Here is a 17,965-nt window from a genome sequence, read left to right on the forward strand (position 1 = left end):
ACAGTTTCACTTGTACCGAGACACTACGAGAAATGCAATTCTACGTTAAATTAAATTAAATATATCCTATCGATAATAACAAAGGAATACTATGGACATATGGTAATCTTGACAAATGCATACGTGTGTATTTTATCTGATATGATAGCATGGTATACCTATATACAATACTGTTCAAGGTAATTCGTATTTTATTTCACCTCGATGCAGAAAGCGCGAAGATCGTATATCCGCGCGTAACAGGCTTAAACTGAAATTTGAAATAAAGACATTTCTAATTATAATATTATAACATTATCAAGAATTGATAAATTTATTTCGCATGAATCTATTAATTGCTCTTATCAATCGAATGGCATAACTCTAACATGATGTAATGTTTCAGAATGATTTGAAGATTATAAATGAATCATATCATTGAATTTGTAAAATCGTCGCAATATCTTCTTAAACATAAATCAAGAATAATTTGAAGAAACCAAATTGACAAATCACTCACACATAGACAAAGTATAATTCATAAATGTACTATTTAACGTAATTTTGTATTATATAAACTGAGATATTAATAAAAATAACCAATTCTTTTAGAATGATCGACGACGATGATTACAGATCTATTATTGAGAAGTATCCAGAAATGATATTAATTTCTCAAAATCCAGCTACTTGGCATGGATTTTTAAAAGTTCCAAGCAATTCTGGACAAAACATTCGAATTAGGTTAAAATTGATTATACGTAATTATCCATCATTACATAATGTAGAGATTAAATTTGGTAAAGAAATCGCATTTATACATGATAGAAAATTCAGCAAAAAGCTAAGAGATTTGACACATAACACAACTAAAGTGTCAACATTTTTAAGACAATTACAGTCATTGATTGTGAGTATGACAATTTTTTACAAATATTTACATCTCTTGTTTTAATAACAATAATTATTAATCATATATTTAAACAGCGCAACTTTATTAACGATAGTCACATCATTGAAAGTAATGGATACAAACCAGTAGATAATGATAGAGTAAAAATATTAAACGAATTAAAAGATATACTTGAGATACCGTCAGTATGTAAAATATCATCAGGTTATTTTTATTTACACCATAAAAAACTATTAAGTATATTATGCTATTATTGTTATTATGCTATGTGTTAAAGGAAGTTCAAATATTATCTAATAATAGTTTAAGTATAATTAAACTGTCTTACAATAATATGGCTGTGCAATTAAAAAGAACAAACCATGGAAAATGGACAGTTATTTATACAGATTTGCCTGAAATACCTAATCTTGGACCATTCGAAAACAATATATCGACATTAATGATAGCAAGGAACAAATTGAAGCTACAAGTAGAAATGCTTGAGAAATCTTGGTCAAATTTGAAACAAATTGATGAGTAAGCATGTCAGCATGTTTATTTTCATTTCTCTTTAAAATCGATAATTTAATGTATCACTTTATGATAATTAGGAATTGTTGGGTGCTAGATCCACTGAATCCAAAACCATGTCATCTTTATAGACGAATTTATTTAACACCATCGTTATCGATGATTATTAAGATAAATGTCTCAAATGCAACGGCTTTGCCAGAAATTAAATTTATGGGTAGTGATGTTGAAATTGAATCGAAGAAAGAATTAGTTTCTATGAATTTAGATGTATGTATACAATATTTTGAATACATTCATATTATATTTTAATAATAATAAAGTGTATTATGGTATGTTTGTAGAATTGGAATCCAGAATGTAATATCATAGATAATTTAACGATGTTATTAAACATAGATTCCTTTCCAAAAAAACAAGTCAACAAAGAATCACAAAATAGCCGTGCTGTTGTTGCAGATGAAGAATGTTGTATTTGTTTCTCTCTAGAGTTAGATAACGAGACTTTACCTGATAAAATTTGCAGCAATAAAAAGTGTAGAAAGCATTTTCACACATCTTGTCTATTACAAGTATGCTTTTTTGTAGAAATTACATAATCCTCAATTTAATCTTTTCATTATTTACAAATAATTATTTCATGTTTTAGTGGCTGCAAACAATTGCTGGAAATCATATTGTATTTGATTACATTCATGATTCGTGTCCCAACTGTCAAGAAGACATATCGTGTTGCATTAAATAGTTTAGCTTCATTACAAGATAAAATGTTAAAAAACGATAGCGTATTCATTAACTTATCATTCAAATATGTGTACATGCATATAATTCATGCATTCTATCCATCGTTTAACAGAACTGTTAAATTGATGAGTACCACATATTAAGATTAATGTGGTGCTAGTTGCTTTATTTTCTAGTACTTCGGATACTGACTTTCTGTCTAGTCTACCAGATTTTATGTTTATAGCATGAAGGTTGCAAATATCTGAAGTTAAGGGATTAGAACGTATATATCATTACATAAAACCACAATGTACATATAGTTTATTATATTGCAGTATATTAATTATTACCTTGTAATTGTGATATGTGCAATGTACATTTGAAATTCCAATAATCTGATAGGGTTTGTAGTTCTTTTTTTAGAGGAATTTGGGATATATTTTGAAATCCTCCAATTAAATGAATCTTTGTCTCTTCCAATTCGTTGTCTACAACTGACTTTGCTATGGGGTACATTGCAGCTAGTCCAGATCCCATGCTGAACATAATAATTGTCTGAAAACTGAAAAAGTATTATTTTGAAAGAAATTTTACAATCGTACAGAATAAAATTGGACGTTATACTGTTATAAATTTAAGATAAATAATTGAATAATAAAATAAAGGAATAATCTGTAATTTACACACCTATTTCTTTCATACTTAAAGTTCCCATATGGTCCTCTAATATGAATTATATCGCCTAACTTTATATTCTTTAAATATGTACTAAATTTTCCACTAGAATAAAGTCTAACTAAAAATTCAATAGTATTATCTGTGAATGAAATTGGTGTAAATGGTTTCGTAGTATCGTGCAAATGTAACATAACATGTTGCCCTGGATTAATTAGTATTCTTCTATCACTTCTGAAGTCCTTTTCTATATGAAATAAATAATTATTATAATATTAATAATCAAAAATTATGTGCATAATATCTACAAATAATTTGTTTATATAAAACAAAGAATTATACCTTGATATTTCAAAAGAAGTAGAACGTAAGATTCAGAAGTTTCCTTTCTATCGACAACTGCAAAGTCTTTATACATATACGTACACAATACATTTTGTGTACTCCATATTTTTATATTTTGTTTCTTTTTCCTTTCATATTCTTCCACTAACTTGCTGTGTATATCAAAAATACAAGGATCGCATGCACTGTGACAGCAATCTTCCTCTGTTGGTGTTACCGGTCTACTACCCTCATTATTATTATCAATACACATAACTGTGTAATTAAAAGCACTTTTGTATCGCATGCATTTGCACACAATGTCTGAAAAATTAAATTGTGCACAAGAGAATACAGAAAATTGTGTATCTGATTTTATTAAGCATTAAAACAATTTTCTATCATATACACAACACTGGTTTGCTTTTTCATAGCTACTGTAAATAGTTCATATACATATTGTTGCAGTAAAACAATAGAAGTGCTATAACAATGACAACACGTTATCTACTTACGATTGATGACGTAACGCATTAAAATGACTTGCTTAAATTGTTAAACAATAATACCTAAATGTTGTTAACTATACGTGTGCGGTCTAGTGAATTCTGTTACAATCTACTGTCTATTTTATAATTATTTTTTTACGTAACTAACCTAGCTAAGTTATTAATAATTATATAAGTAATATATAGTCGTGTATTGTTTGTTAATACAACAAAATAAAAAGAAAACATCAAATGGAAGGCGCGATTACAGGATGGAAACGTTATGCACTGGTACAACCACCTATGATGGTGTTGATATGTGCTCAAGCTATTTCAAGTAATTATAATGCATATTTTTAATATGTTTTTACAATAAAAATATAGTATGTTACAACAAAATTTAATATTAGTTTATAGATGTATATATACATATAAAAAAAAAGAAAATATTTCCTTCTTGTAAAGTAAATTTTTCCCTTATGAAAGTTGGAACAATTGGTTTGTATATTATATAGTACATTAAAATAACTTAATTATTTACAAGGTAGATTACATAATTTTATTCCAATTTTAGGTAACATTTTAACAGATTTAATAGTATATCGTACCTGTAGCATAACATTAGGTATAAATCAAACAGAATGTTTGTTATTGCATGAGACTAACAGTTCTGCAGAGGCATTGAAAGTAGATAAGCAAGTCCAACCCAAAGCAAGTTTAATTTTAATGACCAAGTCAATTATCGAAAGTATCGTACCTGCTTTATTATCTTTATTTTTGGGGCCATGGAGTGATATATATGGAAGGAAGCCTATTATGTTATCTGGATATATCGGTTGGTATTGTGCGCCTTAAGAAATGAAATTAAATGTACTGAATATATAATTTGTATCATAGGTTTATCGCTATTGTATTTGATTATTTCCTTTATGACTGTTTGGGATGTCAGTCCTTGGTTTTTATTAATTGCATATATTCCATATGCGTGCCTTGGAGGGTTTTCTATAGTTTTATTAGGTACTATTTGCTATATTTCTGACATAACAAGTGAACAAGAAAGAAGTTGGCAATTAGCTTGGATGGATGCTTTGATATCTGTTGGTTACTTAATTGGTATATTAGTTGGTCCTGAAATTTTTCAAGCATATGGATATACAGTTGTGTTTGCTACTGCTACTATATGTTGTATGTTAGCAGGATTGTATATTTGCTTTCTAGTTCCAAAAACTACGTACAATACAGATTCAGTATGTATTTTCATTATTATCTACAAATAAGTTCTTATTTATATTTCTTTAATAATTATAGGTAACCATAAAATGTTTGTTTGATGTACGTTTGGTCAGACAACTTATTGATACATGTATCAAGAAACGAGATGGGTTTGATAGATATATTGTTTGGTGTTGTACAGCCATCATTATTTTAAAGGTTCTACTTATGGAAGGAGAAATGACTGTTGGCTTTATGTTTGTGAATGCTAGACTTGGTTGGGATGTAAATAAATATTCCATTTATATGGCTGCAAATGTAATAATTTCAATTTTTGGGTTAATATTCGGAATGAAACTTTTGGTAACATATGCTGGTATGGATTCAAGTTTGTATGTTAACTGTAATATTTAGAAATTTCATTAAAGGAGATATAAGTAATGAAAAAAATAATACATTCATAGGATTTACCGAAGAAACTTCAGCTATAATATCATCATTCTCTTCTTTATGCGGTTCTTTAGTTCAAAGTTTTACATACAAATCTTGGCATATGTATCTGTCTGCAGTTGTACAGATGTTTGGAGGCATTACTTCTCCTCTAATTCGTGCTATATTATCAAAGTCAGTGCCTTCGGATGATACAGGTAAAGAGTATTAAATATAACAAAAATATTTCTTACAATATAAATAACTTGATATTATTTCTCAAATTTTACAGGTAAAGTATTTTCCATGACAATATCTATTGAAACATTAGTTCCATTTATAGGAGCTTCATTATATAGCATGATTTACTCATATTCTATGCCACCTACATATCCATTACCAGTTTGGTTACTTTCTGTAGGAATTTCTATTGCTATAATAATTATTTTAATAAACCTATTAATTCGACATGTAAAATCTAATTCTGTAAGACATACACCATTAATAGAAAATGATGAATTATCATCATAAAGTTCAAGAAATACTTACTCCACAGAACAATTAAAGTGAACATATCATTGCAAGAACAGTATATATTCCGTTTTCTAGAATTTAGTTAAGTTAAACATAAAGTAGTTCTTAATAGTTGAGTTTAAACAATAATAGTACTCACTATTATATTTAATGCACAATTCGATAGTTATAGTTCGATTTAAGCTGGAAAATGAAAAAAAAGAAGACGCTTAATTCAACCTGGCATTTTTTAAATGTAAATATGCATTTTTTATACACCTTATTTTGTTAATGTACATAATAACAATATGAATAAAATACAATTAATTTTAGTTTTATTTCTCGTGAAGCATTTTTAGTAATTTATAATTCGTCATAATAATCAACGTGATCACCAGATTTATATTTCTGCTCCTTCAGAACCATTAAAAGACGATTAACTGTTTGTTCACAAGTCAGAATAGTTCTCTTTGTCAATAAATCATTGAATTCTACTTTGACTCCAGGATCAGAAACTTTAGTGCAAACTTCGTGATACATATCAGTATCAACTGGTCCTGGTGAATAATTTAACACGTTGATCTGCGGATTTTCTAATGCAAACACCTATATAATATGTAAATTAGTAAATACATCTTGAAAATAATAGTAAGTATATAATTTCTGTATTTAAATAAAATCACATTACTTTAAAGAACATTTCCCGTGCCGCTTTACCACTGCTATAGTAAGCCATTGTCTTTCTTGGCTGTATACCCAACAATGATGTAATGTTTATGACTGTCTTCTTAGTGTTCATACATTTGTTGAATATTTTCATAATAACTCCATTTAAAATAAAGGGTCCAAAGACATTCAGATCGTAATAATCATGTAAGATTTTTATGTCGGTCAAATCATTTGCATAGTGACTAACATCCCCGACAGAACCCACATTATGTACAACAATCAGTTGATCAAACTGATCTGCAGTTCGATTTTTCAAAGACTGCATTACAATGTCTAAAAAGTATAAAAATATAATGATAGAGCAGAAGAGGGAGACAGATCAAATGGGAAAATTATGTGTGCTTACCATACAATTCATCTTTTGTCGCTTTAGATAAGTCAACGCTAACAGTATCGACAGATACACTAGCAGGAATATGTTTTGCAGTTTCTTTCAAAGCATTTAAGTTTGTCGCTAACAAAAGGGCATGCGAACCTTCTTCCAGGACTGAACCAATCGATATTGCAATTTGTCTTCCAATTCCACGACTCGCACCAGTTATTACAAAAAACGCTTTTCCTGATAATTCAAACGGCATGTTTCTTTTAAGGGATAGTTTCTTTGCTTGTTAATGTTTCTATATCAACTTGCTCTTCTTGTTGTTCAGACTCATTAATTAATTGAAGAACATCTGCTTTTAAGAGATGAACTAACTCAGTAGCAGTTAGTGCCTAGATTGAAATAATGATATATTATTACTGATAATGAGTTAAAAATACAAATATAGGTTGTTTATATTCAGATAATTTACCTGTAAGTGAGGTACTATATGTCTTATCAGTGGATTTGAAGCAAGCTCGATTTCTTCTTCTGTTTCAAATTTACACTCAGAAGTTATTAAGCGTGCAATAGAATCCTCTTTTGCTACAGATAAAGATGATACGAGATCCTTTTTGGATGTACCTTTTTGAAGGTTTTTAAGTCTGGAATCTATAGTATATTTTTATAGTTTACTAAATTTTACATTAAATTAGTTAACATTGTACGAGAAAAGATATTTACACCATTCTTTTAATCCATAATAACATGTAATAACAATTTAAAAATAAAAATTGAATTTAACTAGTAATATTACACACGATATAGAAAATACCATATTGCGTACAATTTTATGAGGATAAGTAATTAAAAACAATGAGGTTTCATTGAAACTTACAAAGTTTCGTCAAATATTCCTCTGAATCAGCTAATTTGGTATGATTAGAAAGATCTACGAAAGAATCCTCAAAACAGTTTCTGCATTTGTCATCACTAATTTCCGTTGTATTAGTTGCACACCATGGATCGCAAATATCCGTCTTCATTTTTATATAACCAGTACTATATAACCAAGAAATATTTATTGCCTACACATTGAAAATATGCTAATTCTTTTCAAGCTAACAAGGGTATTGCTACAAATTTGCACTGTAGCGGGCTAGTAAGATAACACAGAAATAATTCGGGTTAAATTAAACAAAGTAGATAGTAGTAAAGTACATTTCCCCCATAAGAATGAACGAGCTCGAATGAGATAATATAAAGTAAATAGTTCCTCGTTCGTATGTTTATAAACTTGAAAATATTCTTATCGCAATATTCGATTACAAACACAAGGTCAAAATATATTTAACTCTAATAATATCTTTATATTCCTCTAATACTATATTTAATTATATCTTATATATTCCGTTTCGTTAGTACAAAAAATACTCGACATATAAAAAAAATAAGAGATTTCCATCCTCATAAATATATTTACTAAATATATTATCATGTTTAATAAATTTTAATGTAAAACGAAGGATATGAAACTATTAGCATAAACGTTTTGCTAATTGTTATGTATCCTAAGACTATCTGTACATCGTGGTATAGAGAACATTTGTGGCAACTTTGTATTTTATATATAAAGGATTGTTTACTTATATATAAATATTTTATATATAAAAAATTTGTCACGAATAATTTATTGGTGTACAAATATACAATAAAGAACAATTGACACAAATTTAATGTAGTTAAAAAGCATAGACTGATATAGAAAAATGTTTACAAAAATATTATTCATATATATGTATATGTACTTTATTATAATATAAGCGATTATTAATACTATTTATTACAACATTGATATACCTCAGTCTAAAATGGTTTATCTGCATAAGTATATATGTAGTGGCTCACAAAAGTATTTAAATGTTTACACTTACAATTATTAACAAGTAAAGTATTCATGTTATAAAAATGGTATTGTTTACTTAATATAATATAAAAATGAAGACTCAAGTGATTAGATACGTAAAGTCAGAAAATAATTTCACAATATGTATATACAGTATCTACAATACATTTCGTATCGTTAAACATTATTGCACTCAAGTGAGTCTTAGCTAAATATTAATACAATATGTGATGTAAAAATAGTACATATGTTCGAATTTGTTGCAAGCTTCTGATTATTGTTGTAGTAAATGTACTGTTGTAATTACTGCATATGTTGTTAAATTATTTTCTACTTTTATCAATATATCCTAAGGCATCATTCTTGCTTCAAATACTTCGGTTTAATGTATATACTTCCTTTGTTAAAACTGTAATACGCATTGGAATAATTTCATGAGCCGCTGTATACATATGTATCTCTATAATATAGGTATATATTGCGTTTCCTCTGAATACTATGCTTTTGCAGTAGCTACAAAGTTATATGATTTTATATACAATTGATTATTATTAAGGATTTAATACAAAAATGTTGTTTACATATCAGAAATAACAATGTTATCCATGTAATATTCATGTATATTATCAAATATCTTTGCTCTATTCATTTATAGTAAATATTATCATACAGAAATGTAATTATCAAGCTGTTTGGTATAAATATATAGTTAAAAATACCAAAAAAATATTTCAATTAAAAGAGTTTGATAGATGTAAAATCAAAATAAATGATATAAGTAACACACTAATTTTTCAAATTATCATTGCAAGTGCACTTCAATTCATATTTAAAAAAATTTGTCTGTCGTATCTCATACTTCAAATATTGTAATAAAATGAATTTATATATCCTTCTCAGCAGTAACAATGATATAAAGATAATATGCATATATTTAAATACAGACATCAATTATACGCATAAATTATTTTTTTCTTATTTAAAGCGTATACTCAATTTGTAACTTTAATATAAAAAATCCAGGAACATTGGTTCTACAAATCACGACAAGAAAAGATTTGAAATTCAATCAATGTAATTAATTCTTATGTATATTTTAAGAATACTTCATAGAATATTTTCCGAACTATGTAAACTATTTTTGTTTAAAACAAAATGTAACTGAAGAATCAGTTTCGATGTTTTACTAATATAAATCACATTTTTTAAATGTATTAATTTGAGCAAGTTAAAATTGTGGAAATCGTAAATAAAAATTGCAATATGCAAAAATATACGAGATATTGCTACGATATTAAACTTCCGAAGTATATTCTATTAATCCTAAGAGACAAAAAAAATGAAACTGTTTTCCTAAGAATAGTCAGTTTGACTATTTATTCAAATTATTTTTTGTTCTTAATATTAATAGAACATACAAAATTTAGTTGAAAACCTTTAAATACTTCGAGTGTAAAGCAAATTTAAATTATTCTCTTCTAAAATATTTATACAAATTTAAATGAAGATGATAATGAAATGATTTATGACGATTATATTTTTGCATTGACATCATTAGTCTCTTTCTCTGTTTATTTCTATTCTAATTTTATTATTCTTCAAAAGTACTATTTGAAACTGAAAAACCCAAATAGCTGGTATTTATTGGACGAAAGTTTATTAAAAATTTAACTGAATTTAATGATAATGGCCTTTGAAACTGTATCAAATGGAAGCAACGTTAAGACTTTTCTCTAGTTTTGTATCTTATTTCTTATATACAAAAATTATAGAACCTGACAAAATTTAAATGTTATGATCACAGCACTTACTAATGTTTTTAACAGCATTTTTTTCTTAAATATTTCATGAAACGGTTTTGATTACTGATTTCATAATTATGCTTCATATATAAAAAGAATTTATCTCTAGATAAATTGTTCATGCAAGCATTACATTATACAAAAATGTATCGTTAAATAATTATCTTCATTTAATCTCATAGTAACAATGCAATGTTATAGCTTTAATGTGATGTATATAGTTTAATGCATTAATAATATTATTGAAATTTATAACTCTTAGCACTCTTTTTTTAAGTAAGTGGTACCTGTACCTTATTTCCAGACCACAGATAATATTTCTGATTGTATTGTATGTTTCACAAACAATAAATAATGTATATTTTGATTGTTATTGATGATTGAAATCAAGAGTGTAAAGAGTTTGTAATTGAAAAGATTGTATCAGAATTCTTATTTTACAGAGATTTTGCAGTATATAAGAATGCATGATTAAGTATAATTTACAGTGTAATAACAATAATAACATTATTACTAATAATATTATTAATAATGTTAATATTATTACTAATAATATTAATAATGTTAATGATAATAATAATAATAACGCGATACTGATATAATATTAAGTTCTAGCATCAATGATCCTATCGATAAAGGAAAAATCACAACCGGCAAGTAGCCAATTACATACTAGTAACAAAAATATGATTAATATTATAATAAATTATGCCATGTCCGGCTTCAGGAATTTTACGAATGGCGTACAACTTAGCTATCAGAATTAGAAAAATAGAAAAATGCTATTTTCTGTACATTCTATAAAGTATGAAAAGTTCAAATACTGAATCACATAAAATGTACATACAATAGAGATTATTCCACAATTTTTAAAAGTATTACTCGAGCATAGTCATAATCCAATGAAATCCTGGAAGCATAATATTAATTTGAAATGTTGAAAGTGAACTGTTGAAAGCATAAATATTTTAAATCTTTTAATGGAGTAAAAGATCTTGAATTATTGATAATAATTAAAGAAACTCTGATAACAAAGTAGCCGCACTTGATCACAGAGAATATTCTAGAGAGTCTAATTAATTAACATTTATGCACCACTTGAGGGTCTCTCCCAACAACATAACCATCTGCGCCATAGTGATAGTGGTTTTCTACGTCTAAATAGTAAACTAGCATCGCCTTTTCTTGTATTAAGAGCACTAACTATTGCTTGATCGAACGCCTCTTTAAGATCGTGTTGAGTTAAAGCAGATGTCTCCACGTAACTTACAGCTCCGACTCTTTGAGCTAATTGATGACCTTGAGTAGTTGTAATTGGTTGTTGACCATATCTTGCTAATTGTAACATAAGATGTACATCCGACCTTAAGTCACTTTTTGTACCCACCTAGAATTATTTTTGCTTCGCTTAAAGCAATCTTACATTATGTATACTCAATAAACATAAAGTATTAATTTTAATACTATTTACATTTTAATACTAATTACAATTATTGAAAATATGATTTCATTACCAATATAATTGGTGCATTTGGGCAATATTTTCGTACTTCATTCACCCAGCGAGAAGTAACACTATGGTAAGAGGAAGGACATACTACACTGAAGCATACTAGGAATACATCTGTTTCTGGATAACATAATGATCTTAACGGATCAAAGTCATCTTGACCTGCAGTATCGCATAGCTGAACATTTACTGGCTGACCGTCAACATTAACAACCACTATAATAAACGAAGAATTTAAAAGTTATTAATATATTTTAGTTAATTAAGAAGAAACAATAAATGATCATTCATTAGAATAGATATAAGTCTGTTATTGTTACATAGACAAAAGAGAAGCTAATGCTTACTCATACATAATTTAATCTTGTACGTGGCAAATCATTTGGGCAAAAAATTAAAATTTTTATTTTAAATTCCAAGCATTACTTGTAAAAATAAAATAAGCTTTGCCTCTTACATTAGAGCTACTAAAAACTTGACATTTTACCTTGCAAAAGTCACAAATGCAATTTTTATAATAAAATGCGGAAAAGTGTTTATCAACCAATGAGGCAAATTAACTACTTTCACTTATCGTTTATTACTCGTACATATTCTATGTAATCGATCGCTACGAGATAAGTTAAACAATGTAATTACACGGAAATCTATTTATAAATTATTATTACGAAAGACTCACCGTTTCTACTGTTTCAAAATAAATTTGTCACTACCTGAAATAGGACTTACCACGGGCACTAAATTTTCAACTAACCATTATAATTATCAAATGCGGTGGGCACATATTCCCCAGGGAAACCGTTCGTTGAATAAGAGACAACCAGGCTGGTTTTTCCTACGGCACCGTCACCTACTAGGACAACTTTAATCCTTCTGTCCAGTGGGATACCACCGTGTTCTGTGCCATTGCTATTTGAATTCTGATTCTGTGTCGTGCAAGCCGTTCGCTTCGCTTGCATCTGCATTGTCTGTCCATTCTTTAAAAGGGGTTTAGTCCAATTTGTATGGGACGACGGAGGCATTATTTCGCTTTTTACTTTACCACAGCCGCAAGCTTTCATGCGTACACTTCCGAAAATATCTTACATATATAACCTCTACCACGGCAAGGAAAAACGATGCAATCGCTGCATCTGTCACAGGATGTTTCTCCTCTGGACCATCGTTCCTTTTTTCTCGCGCTGACACTCGTGGTTTGCAGGATTACGGATCGAGTTTCGGGCACGATAACTTCGATACGCCCTGTCAGGTACTCTGTGCCATCACACGAAAACAATGGGGGGAACGCATACACCATTCAGGAAAGATGAAAAAAAGAAAAGAAATTGATCCACCTGCCGCGATGCGGAGCCACCTGTTATTACGTTTTTCTTGCGACGATTCCAACCGGTGGCACAGGTATAGGTATGTTACGATTGTACGAAATTTGCTTTCTTCGCAAAATTTCACCTTCACCTCGAGCAAAACGCTTTTTACGGTACGATTCATTGAAATTCATAAAACTCGGTTAATTAGAGCTCTTAATTCACGTTGTACAAATTATGTTTTTATTCAACGATAGCAATAAACATGTGTTGCATCGGGTATGCAATCGTGCACAGGTGGTTTCACGGAGATACTTTTGGGAAATACTTGTTGCTGGCAGATGTACATAGATACATATAGATATATGTATGTTGCTTTAAAGAATAGCACAGTGTACATCTTTTAGTGCAAATTGTATAATAAATTTAGGAACATCACAAATCCTTGAGCAAAAGATACAAGGAACATTTTTTTAAATATTGTGAGGGTATCATGAAAGCATACAAATATATTAAATAGTATTATAAAGATCAATGATATAAAAGAAAGTAAAATGTGTATAATTACAGTCTGATATTTCAACAGGATATTTATTACATTTAAATAATGACTAAAAATACCGTAAAGTATCTTATATATACAGGATGATTCACTACTCGTGTGATATATTCTTACAGCTGGTACTACACCTCGAAAGCAACAAAAAAGTTCATGTAAACCTAGGTCCGCTTTGCAAAAATGGCAGAGAAAATTGGAATTTTTGTTTCTTTTAAAGAAACAGCAGTTTCACTCATATTATTGCATCTTCCAAACTGTAAGTCCTACAAGAAAATGAGACAAATAGTATTGAAAAGAGCAATAAATTTGCTATTATAACACAAGTCACTCAAGAGAAACCTGTGAAGAAACCATCTTTTTCTGTCGAATTATGGACTTCCCAATTCCAGTTTCGTGCTGTTTTGCTCCAATGTGCATGCGTACAAGAAGCTACATCAAAGATTCCACTCCTCACCTCTGTATGGTTCCAAGGAAAATTCTCTGACATTTTACCAAATTGGATCTAGGTTTATGTGAACTTTTTTGTTGCTTTTCAGGTGTAGCATCAGTTGCAAAAATTACAGCTGTATACACACGACCAATAAATCACCCTTATATTAACATTTATTGCTTTCCTGACTTCATATCCGCTCCTCTTCCATTCTGTCTGCTGCTCTCTCTCTCATCCTAATTACAGAATTTAGGAGTACTGCTGATTAAATAAAGAAATTCATTAATTTTCATTGAATAGAAAGAGTCAGATAAATTATATCTCCCGCTTTAGAGGTAAGAGAGAGAAAGATATATGAGAAAGCTATATGAAAGAGTGAGACAGATGATACAGACCCTACTCTGGAACCCGTGGTGCCATCTCTGCGAAAAGTGCTCAAACTGATCGCACAGCGTTATCGACAGCGAAGTAAACTACTGAAGACTACTAGCGCCATCTCTGCGGAAAGTACTGAAACTAATTACCGACCAGGTTTCAGCGCTTAGCCAAGAGATGGCGCTAGTAGTCTTCAGTAGTTCACTTCGCTGTCGATAACGATGTGCGACCAGTTTGAGCACTTTTTGAAGAGATGGCGCCAGGGGTTCCTAAGTAGATACGGTATCATCTGTCTCACTCTTTCATATAGCTTTCTCATATATCTTTCTCTCTCTTACCTTTAAAGCGGGAGATATAATTTATCTGATTCTTTCTGCGCAATGAAAGTCAAGGAATTTATTTAATCAGCAGTACTCTAAAAGTCTGTAAATAGGATTGGAAAGAGTAGCAGTGAGAAGGAAAGAGAAGCGGAAACGAAGTCAGGAAGGTTCGTATAGAAAATGTTAGTATATAGGGTGATTAACTACTAGTGTGTATACAGTTGTAATTTTTGCAGTTGATAATGCACCTGAAAAGCAACAAACAAGTTCACATAAGCGTAAGTCTGATTTGGAAAAATGGCAGAGAAAACTGAGATTTTTGTTTTTTTCAGAGAAACATAAGTTTTTTGTTGCTTTACAGGTGTAGTATCAGCTGTAAAAATTTGTCACACGAGTAGTGAACTACCTTTTTTATAAAAATTTATAAAACGACAGTTAGAACACTATATTATAATTGATGATTCGTGTAATACGTAACGCGATATATGTTTTGTACTCATAATTCCATATAGTTTGTTGTAATCTGTTGCAATTAATTAAATTAAAACAAAATATAGTTAGAATATGATAGCGATACACTTTTAATGTTCAATCATATCTACTAGGGGGCGTTTAAGATACAAATAGTAGTCGCTGTAAGAATTTGTGGTTAATGAAACCTTTTGTTTTTGAATTTATTTTCTTTATGTTGAATTCTTTTAATTATTGTATAATTAAATAATACATATAATATATGTATGCTTCAAAATGTATTTAGAATCATTTTCTTAGATGTATTTATAAGTTAGTTAAACCAACTATCCTTAAAATTATTTGTTTTTCGCATAAACAAATATATTCGTCAGAGTTAATATACATGTTTTAATTGAAATGAGAAATATGTTAAGAGACTAAAGTATAAATGCGCTTGAATTTTGTTAATAATGAACGTACTTTTATAGGAACTTACATGTAACTCAGACTAACCTATGAATATAAGAATAATATAAGAAATCTTTATATTTCTTTTAATAAAGTTTGTTTCCCTTTGTCCAAGATGAGCCTCTACAAAATTCAGCGACTAATTGATGAGCTGAGGTTGGTGATTATATTTTTAATTTAAAGCAATTATTAAACATCTAAAATTTCTTAACATGTTTTAGGAAAAGTTCTAGGAAATGTACAAACATATATACAAAAAGAATCCGTGGCATTTTAATAAATCAAAGGTTTCGCAAGAGTTATTCATCCAATATAAGTACAAACGAATACAAAAATAGTCCTTGGTATTCGTACATAAAACAGAAGAAATGGGTTATTCCAATTGGAATTGGAGTATCCTTGTTGACAGTAACACAATGGAAAAAATATCCATATGTAGCAGAAGATAACAATGTGTATGACCTAATCAATATTTTTGTGGTATAGTTTTTTTTTATTATAATAGAAGCATGACAAGTAATGAAAATGTGCTACATTTAAAAGTAAATATTCATGAACTTTTTTCAGGTAAAATGTTATTACTTTTTGCCATTTCGAGCGATGAGTAGAATATGGGGTTGGATAGCCAGTCTGGAGTTGCCAGTCAGTCTGAGACCAACCTTATATGGACTATATGCAAAGACTTTTGATGCTAACTTGGATGAAATTGAATTAAATCTATCAGACTTTCCGAGTCTCGTTGATTTTTTTGTTAGACCACTCAAGTATGATGCAAGACCCATCGATCAAGATACAAATATAGTATATACATATTTTCTCTGATTGCATGTTAAAAGTAAGTAATTTAAATGGAATAATATAATGATACATAATTTGTTTAATAGGTTTCACCTTCCGATGGGAAAGTGTTGTATTTTGGACCAGTAACATCATGTTCTGTACAACAAGTAAAGGGTATAACTTACAATCTCAGACATTTCTTAGGTGATATAAGTACACTTAAAGATCGCTTACAACTGACAAACGATGACGATGATGCTTATATCAAATCTCTTTTAAAAAATCCAATGAATCAACTATATCAATTAACAGTTTATCTTGCCCCAGGAGACTATCATAGATTTCACAGTCCAACTGATTGGGAGATAGAATTTCGAAGACATTTTCAAGGTTTGTTATTTTTATTTGTTTTAAAACTAAATTTCAATTTATATGGATTGAATAATTGATAAAAGGTCCTTTTCTTGTTTTAGGAAAGCTTCTAAGTGTCAATCCTAAAATAGCCAAATATCTACCAGATCTATTTTCGTTAAACGAACGTGTAGTATATGTTGGTAAATGGGCTGACGGTTTTATGGCTTATACCGCAGTTGGTGCGACAAATGTTGGTTCTATAAAAGTTTACTGTGATAAAGATTTGCATACAAATGTTATTAAGTGGCCTCAAGCAAAGCATTGGAATGATGCTAATTTAGGTTGTACGCGTTTAAGGAAAGGAGAATTATTTGGCGAATTTAGAATGGGATCTACTATTGTATTATTATTTGAGGCTCCAAAAGATTTCAAATCTTGTATAGAAACAGGGCAAACAATAAAAGTGGGCCAAGCTTTGAGTGAATGTATAAATCAAATTGAAGAAAATCAATCTGAACACTCATTATGACAATTAATAACACGCGTTGCGTATGACTGGAAATATGTATGGAGAATAGACTTATAAATTTTGTACATTAAGTTAAGTCAAGACTTTTTATAGCATTATTGTTATAAAATATATTTTGAAATAAATTTGACTATAAGTAATAATTATAATATTTTTAAATAGGTTGTTTTCAAATGAACTTTTTTGTGCAAATTTAATTGCAGAAAGAAATAATATAGATATTTCATACATTTATAAAAATTTAAATTCTGCGAAATCTAAATGGATTTATAAATGCAGAACTCAACAGATAAATGTATGTAATAGTAATTTAGTGTCTAAAGAAGTTGACTTATACTCATTAATGTTACTTATGTGAACATATAAACAGTTGCAA

General features: G+C 29.1%; 7 protein-coding genes and 1 long non-coding RNA gene across 11 annotated transcripts; 4 read left to right on the plus strand and 4 right to left on the minus strand.

The window, feature by feature from the left end:
• The first annotated feature begins 571 nt into the window (after positions 1–571).
• Positions 572–2,192, plus strand: Fancl (E3 ubiquitin-protein ligase Fancl). The gene is made up of 6 exons (XM_076898604.1): positions 572–889; positions 967–1,077; positions 1,170–1,411; positions 1,486–1,675; positions 1,750–1,977; positions 2,055–2,192. Exons 1-6 carry the CDS (start codon positions 593–595, stop codon positions 2,148–2,150), a joined length of 1,164 nt encoding a protein of 387 aa, XP_076754719.1. The 5' UTR covers positions 572–592; the 3' UTR covers positions 2,151–2,192.
• LOC143425643 (NADH-cytochrome b5 reductase-like) lies at positions 1,655–3,484 on the minus strand. 2 transcript variants are annotated; one of them, XM_076898606.1, is made up of 5 exons: positions 3,149–3,484; positions 2,819–3,053; positions 2,482–2,693; positions 2,203–2,393; positions 1,655–2,116 (listed from the first exon to the last, which is right to left on the minus strand). In XM_076898606.1, the coding sequence occupies exons 1-4, from the start codon at positions 3,435–3,437 to the stop codon at positions 2,206–2,208; spliced, it is 924 nt and encodes a 307-aa protein (XP_076754721.1). In that variant the 5' UTR covers positions 3,438–3,484; the 3' UTR covers positions 1,655–2,116; positions 2,203–2,205. The 2 variants fall into 2 exon arrangements, with proteins under 2 accessions (XP_076754721.1, XP_076754720.1); XM_076898605.1 differs by having other exon boundaries at positions 1,655–2,393.
• Positions 3,485–3,822: 338 nt separating this feature from the next.
• On the plus strand, positions 3,823–5,862 carry LOC143425044 (putative peptidoglycan muropeptide transporter SLC46). Of its 3 annotated transcripts, none has more exons than XM_076897497.1 (6): positions 3,823–3,955; positions 4,295–4,453; positions 4,516–4,865; positions 4,927–5,206; positions 5,295–5,477; positions 5,552–5,862. In XM_076897497.1, exons 1-6 carry the CDS (start codon positions 3,871–3,873, stop codon positions 5,788–5,790), a joined length of 1,296 nt encoding a protein of 431 aa, XP_076753612.1. In that variant the 5' UTR covers positions 3,823–3,870; the 3' UTR covers positions 5,791–5,862. The 3 variants fall into 3 exon arrangements, with proteins under 3 accessions (XP_076753612.1, XP_076753610.1, XP_076753611.1); XM_076897495.1 differs by having other exon boundaries at positions 3,825–3,955; positions 4,193–4,453; XM_076897496.1 differs by lacking the exon at positions 3,823–3,955 and adding an exon at positions 4,071–4,116 and having other exon boundaries at positions 4,193–4,453.
• A 223-nt stretch (positions 5,863–6,085) lies between these two features.
• On the minus strand, positions 6,086–7,079 carry Sptr (Sepiapterin reductase). Its single transcript, XM_076897498.1, has 3 exons — positions 6,848–7,079; positions 6,461–6,774; positions 6,086–6,378 (listed from the first exon to the last, which is right to left on the minus strand). The coding sequence occupies exons 1-3, from the start codon at positions 7,077–7,079 to the stop codon at positions 6,136–6,138; spliced, it is 789 nt and encodes a 262-aa protein (XP_076753613.1). The 3' UTR covers positions 6,086–6,135.
• LOC143425047 (uncharacterized) lies at positions 7,074–7,870 on the minus strand. Its single transcript, XM_076897499.1, has 3 exons — positions 7,698–7,870; positions 7,293–7,471; positions 7,074–7,212 (listed from the first exon to the last, which is right to left on the minus strand). The coding sequence occupies exons 1-3, from the start codon at positions 7,843–7,845 to the stop codon at positions 7,087–7,089; spliced, it is 453 nt and encodes a 150-aa protein (XP_076753614.1). The 5' UTR covers positions 7,846–7,870; the 3' UTR covers positions 7,074–7,086.
• Positions 7,871–10,188: 2,318 nt separating this feature from the next.
• On the minus strand, positions 10,189–13,078 carry LOC143425071 (ras-related C3 botulinum toxin substrate 1). Its single transcript, XM_076897543.1, has 3 exons — positions 12,772–13,078; positions 12,022–12,233; positions 10,189–11,894 (listed from the first exon to the last, which is right to left on the minus strand). The coding sequence occupies exons 1-3, from the start codon at positions 13,076–13,078 to the stop codon at positions 11,595–11,597; spliced, it is 819 nt and encodes a 272-aa protein (XP_076753658.1). The 3' UTR covers positions 10,189–11,594.
• A 57-nt stretch (positions 13,079–13,135) lies between these two features.
• LOC143425072 (uncharacterized) lies at positions 13,136–13,746 on the plus strand. The gene is made up of 2 exons (XR_013102000.1): positions 13,136–13,425; positions 13,633–13,746. It is a non-coding gene; the product is annotated as an uncharacterized LOC143425072 (long non-coding RNA).
• A 2,178-nt stretch (positions 13,747–15,924) lies between these two features.
• Positions 15,925–17,821, plus strand: Pisd (phosphatidylserine decarboxylase). The gene is made up of 5 exons (XM_076897542.1): positions 15,925–16,082; positions 16,148–16,406; positions 16,494–16,727; positions 16,811–17,096; positions 17,180–17,821. Exons 1-5 carry the CDS (start codon positions 16,042–16,044, stop codon positions 17,587–17,589), a joined length of 1,230 nt encoding a protein of 409 aa, XP_076753657.1. The 5' UTR covers positions 15,925–16,041; the 3' UTR covers positions 17,590–17,821.
• Positions 17,822–17,965: the final 144 nt, after the last annotated feature.

Source organism: Xylocopa sonorina, chromosome 7, assembly GCF_050948175.1.
Source record: "Xylocopa sonorina isolate GNS202 chromosome 7, iyXylSono1_principal, whole genome shotgun sequence".
In the NCBI taxonomy this organism is placed as follows: Eukaryota; Metazoa; Arthropoda; class Insecta; order Hymenoptera; family Apidae; genus Xylocopa; species Xylocopa sonorina.

What these genes read in the sequence shown, in the direction of transcription:
- Fancl (XM_076898604.1), top strand. Translation starts at nt 593, where the DNA reads ATGATCGACGACGATGATTACAGATCTATTATTGAGAAGTATCCAGAA. An exon ending in GACAATTACAGTCATTGATT is followed by an intron (nt 890 to 966) that starts GTGAGTATGACA and finishes ATATTTAAACAG; the next exon opens with CGCAACTTTATTAACGATAG. An exon ending in ACACATCTTGTCTATTACAA is followed by an intron (nt 1,978 to 2,054) that starts GTATGCTTTTTT and finishes TTCATGTTTTAG; the next exon opens with TGGCTGCAAACAATTGCTGG.
- LOC143425643 (XM_076898606.1), bottom strand. Translation starts at nt 3,437, where the DNA reads ATGCGATACAAAAGTGCTTTTAATTACACAGTTATGTGTATTGATAAT. An exon ending in ACTTCTTTTGAAATATCAAG is followed by an intron (nt 3,054 to 3,148) that starts GTATAATTCTTT and finishes TATTTCATATAG; the next exon opens with AAAAGGACTTCAGAAGTGAT. An exon ending in TTTAAGTATGAAAGAAATAG is followed by an intron (nt 2,694 to 2,818) that starts GTGTGTAAATTA and finishes ATACTTTTTCAG; the next exon opens with TTTTCAGACAATTATTATGT.
- LOC143425044 (XM_076897495.1), top strand. Translation starts at nt 3,871, where the DNA reads ATGGAAGGCGCGATTACAGGATGGAAACGTTATGCACTGGTACAACCA. An exon ending in ATGTGCTCAAGCTATTTCAA is followed by an intron (nt 3,956 to 4,192) that starts GTAATTATAATG and finishes TTCCAATTTTAG; the next exon opens with GTAACATTTTAACAGATTTA. An exon ending in ACTTTTGGTAACATATGCTG is followed by an intron (nt 5,207 to 5,294) that starts GTATGGATTCAA and finishes ATACATTCATAG; the next exon opens with GATTTACCGAAGAAACTTCA.
- Sptr (XM_076897498.1), bottom strand. Translation starts at nt 7,079, where the DNA reads ATGCCGTTTGAATTATCAGGAAAAGCGTTTTTTGTAATAACTGGTGCG. An exon ending in GACAAAAGATGAATTGTATG is followed by an intron (nt 6,775 to 6,847) that starts GTAAGCACACAT and finishes TATACTTTTTAG; the next exon opens with ACATTGTAATGCAGTCTTTG. An exon ending in CACGGGAAATGTTCTTTAAA is followed by an intron (nt 6,379 to 6,460) that starts GTAATGTGATTT and finishes CATATTATATAG; the next exon opens with GTGTTTGCATTAGAAAATCC.
- LOC143425047 (XM_076897499.1), bottom strand. Translation starts at nt 7,845, where the DNA reads ATGAAGACGGATATTTGCGATCCATGGTGTGCAACTAATACAACGGAA. An exon ending in GGAATATTTGACGAAACTTT is followed by an intron (nt 7,472 to 7,697) that starts GTAAGTTTCAAT and finishes AATATACTATAG; the next exon opens with ATTCCAGACTTAAAAACCTT. An exon ending in ATATAGTACCTCACTTACAG is followed by an intron (nt 7,213 to 7,292) that starts GTAAATTATCTG and finishes ATTTCAATCTAG; the next exon opens with GCACTAACTGCTACTGAGTT.
- LOC143425071 (XM_076897543.1), bottom strand. Translation starts at nt 13,078, where the DNA reads ATGAAAGCTTGCGGCTGTGGTAAAGTAAAAAGCGAAATAATGCCTCCG. An exon ending in CGCATTTGATAATTATAATG is followed by an intron (nt 12,234 to 12,771) that starts GTTAGTTGAAAA and finishes CGTTTATTATAG; the next exon opens with TGGTTGTTAATGTTGACGGT. An exon ending in CAAATGCACCAATTATATTG is followed by an intron (nt 11,895 to 12,021) that starts GTAATGAAATCA and finishes AAATAATTCTAG; the next exon opens with GTGGGTACAAAAAGTGACTT.
- Pisd (XM_076897542.1), top strand. Translation starts at nt 16,042, where the DNA reads ATGAGCCTCTACAAAATTCAGCGACTAATTGATGAGCTGAG. An exon ending in ACCTAATCAATATTTTTGTG is followed by an intron (nt 16,407 to 16,493) that starts GTATAGTTTTTT and finishes AACTTTTTTCAG; the next exon opens with GTAAAATGTTATTACTTTTT. An exon ending in ATTTCGAAGACATTTTCAAG is followed by an intron (nt 17,097 to 17,179) that starts GTTTGTTATTTT and finishes TTCTTGTTTTAG; the next exon opens with GAAAGCTTCTAAGTGTCAAT.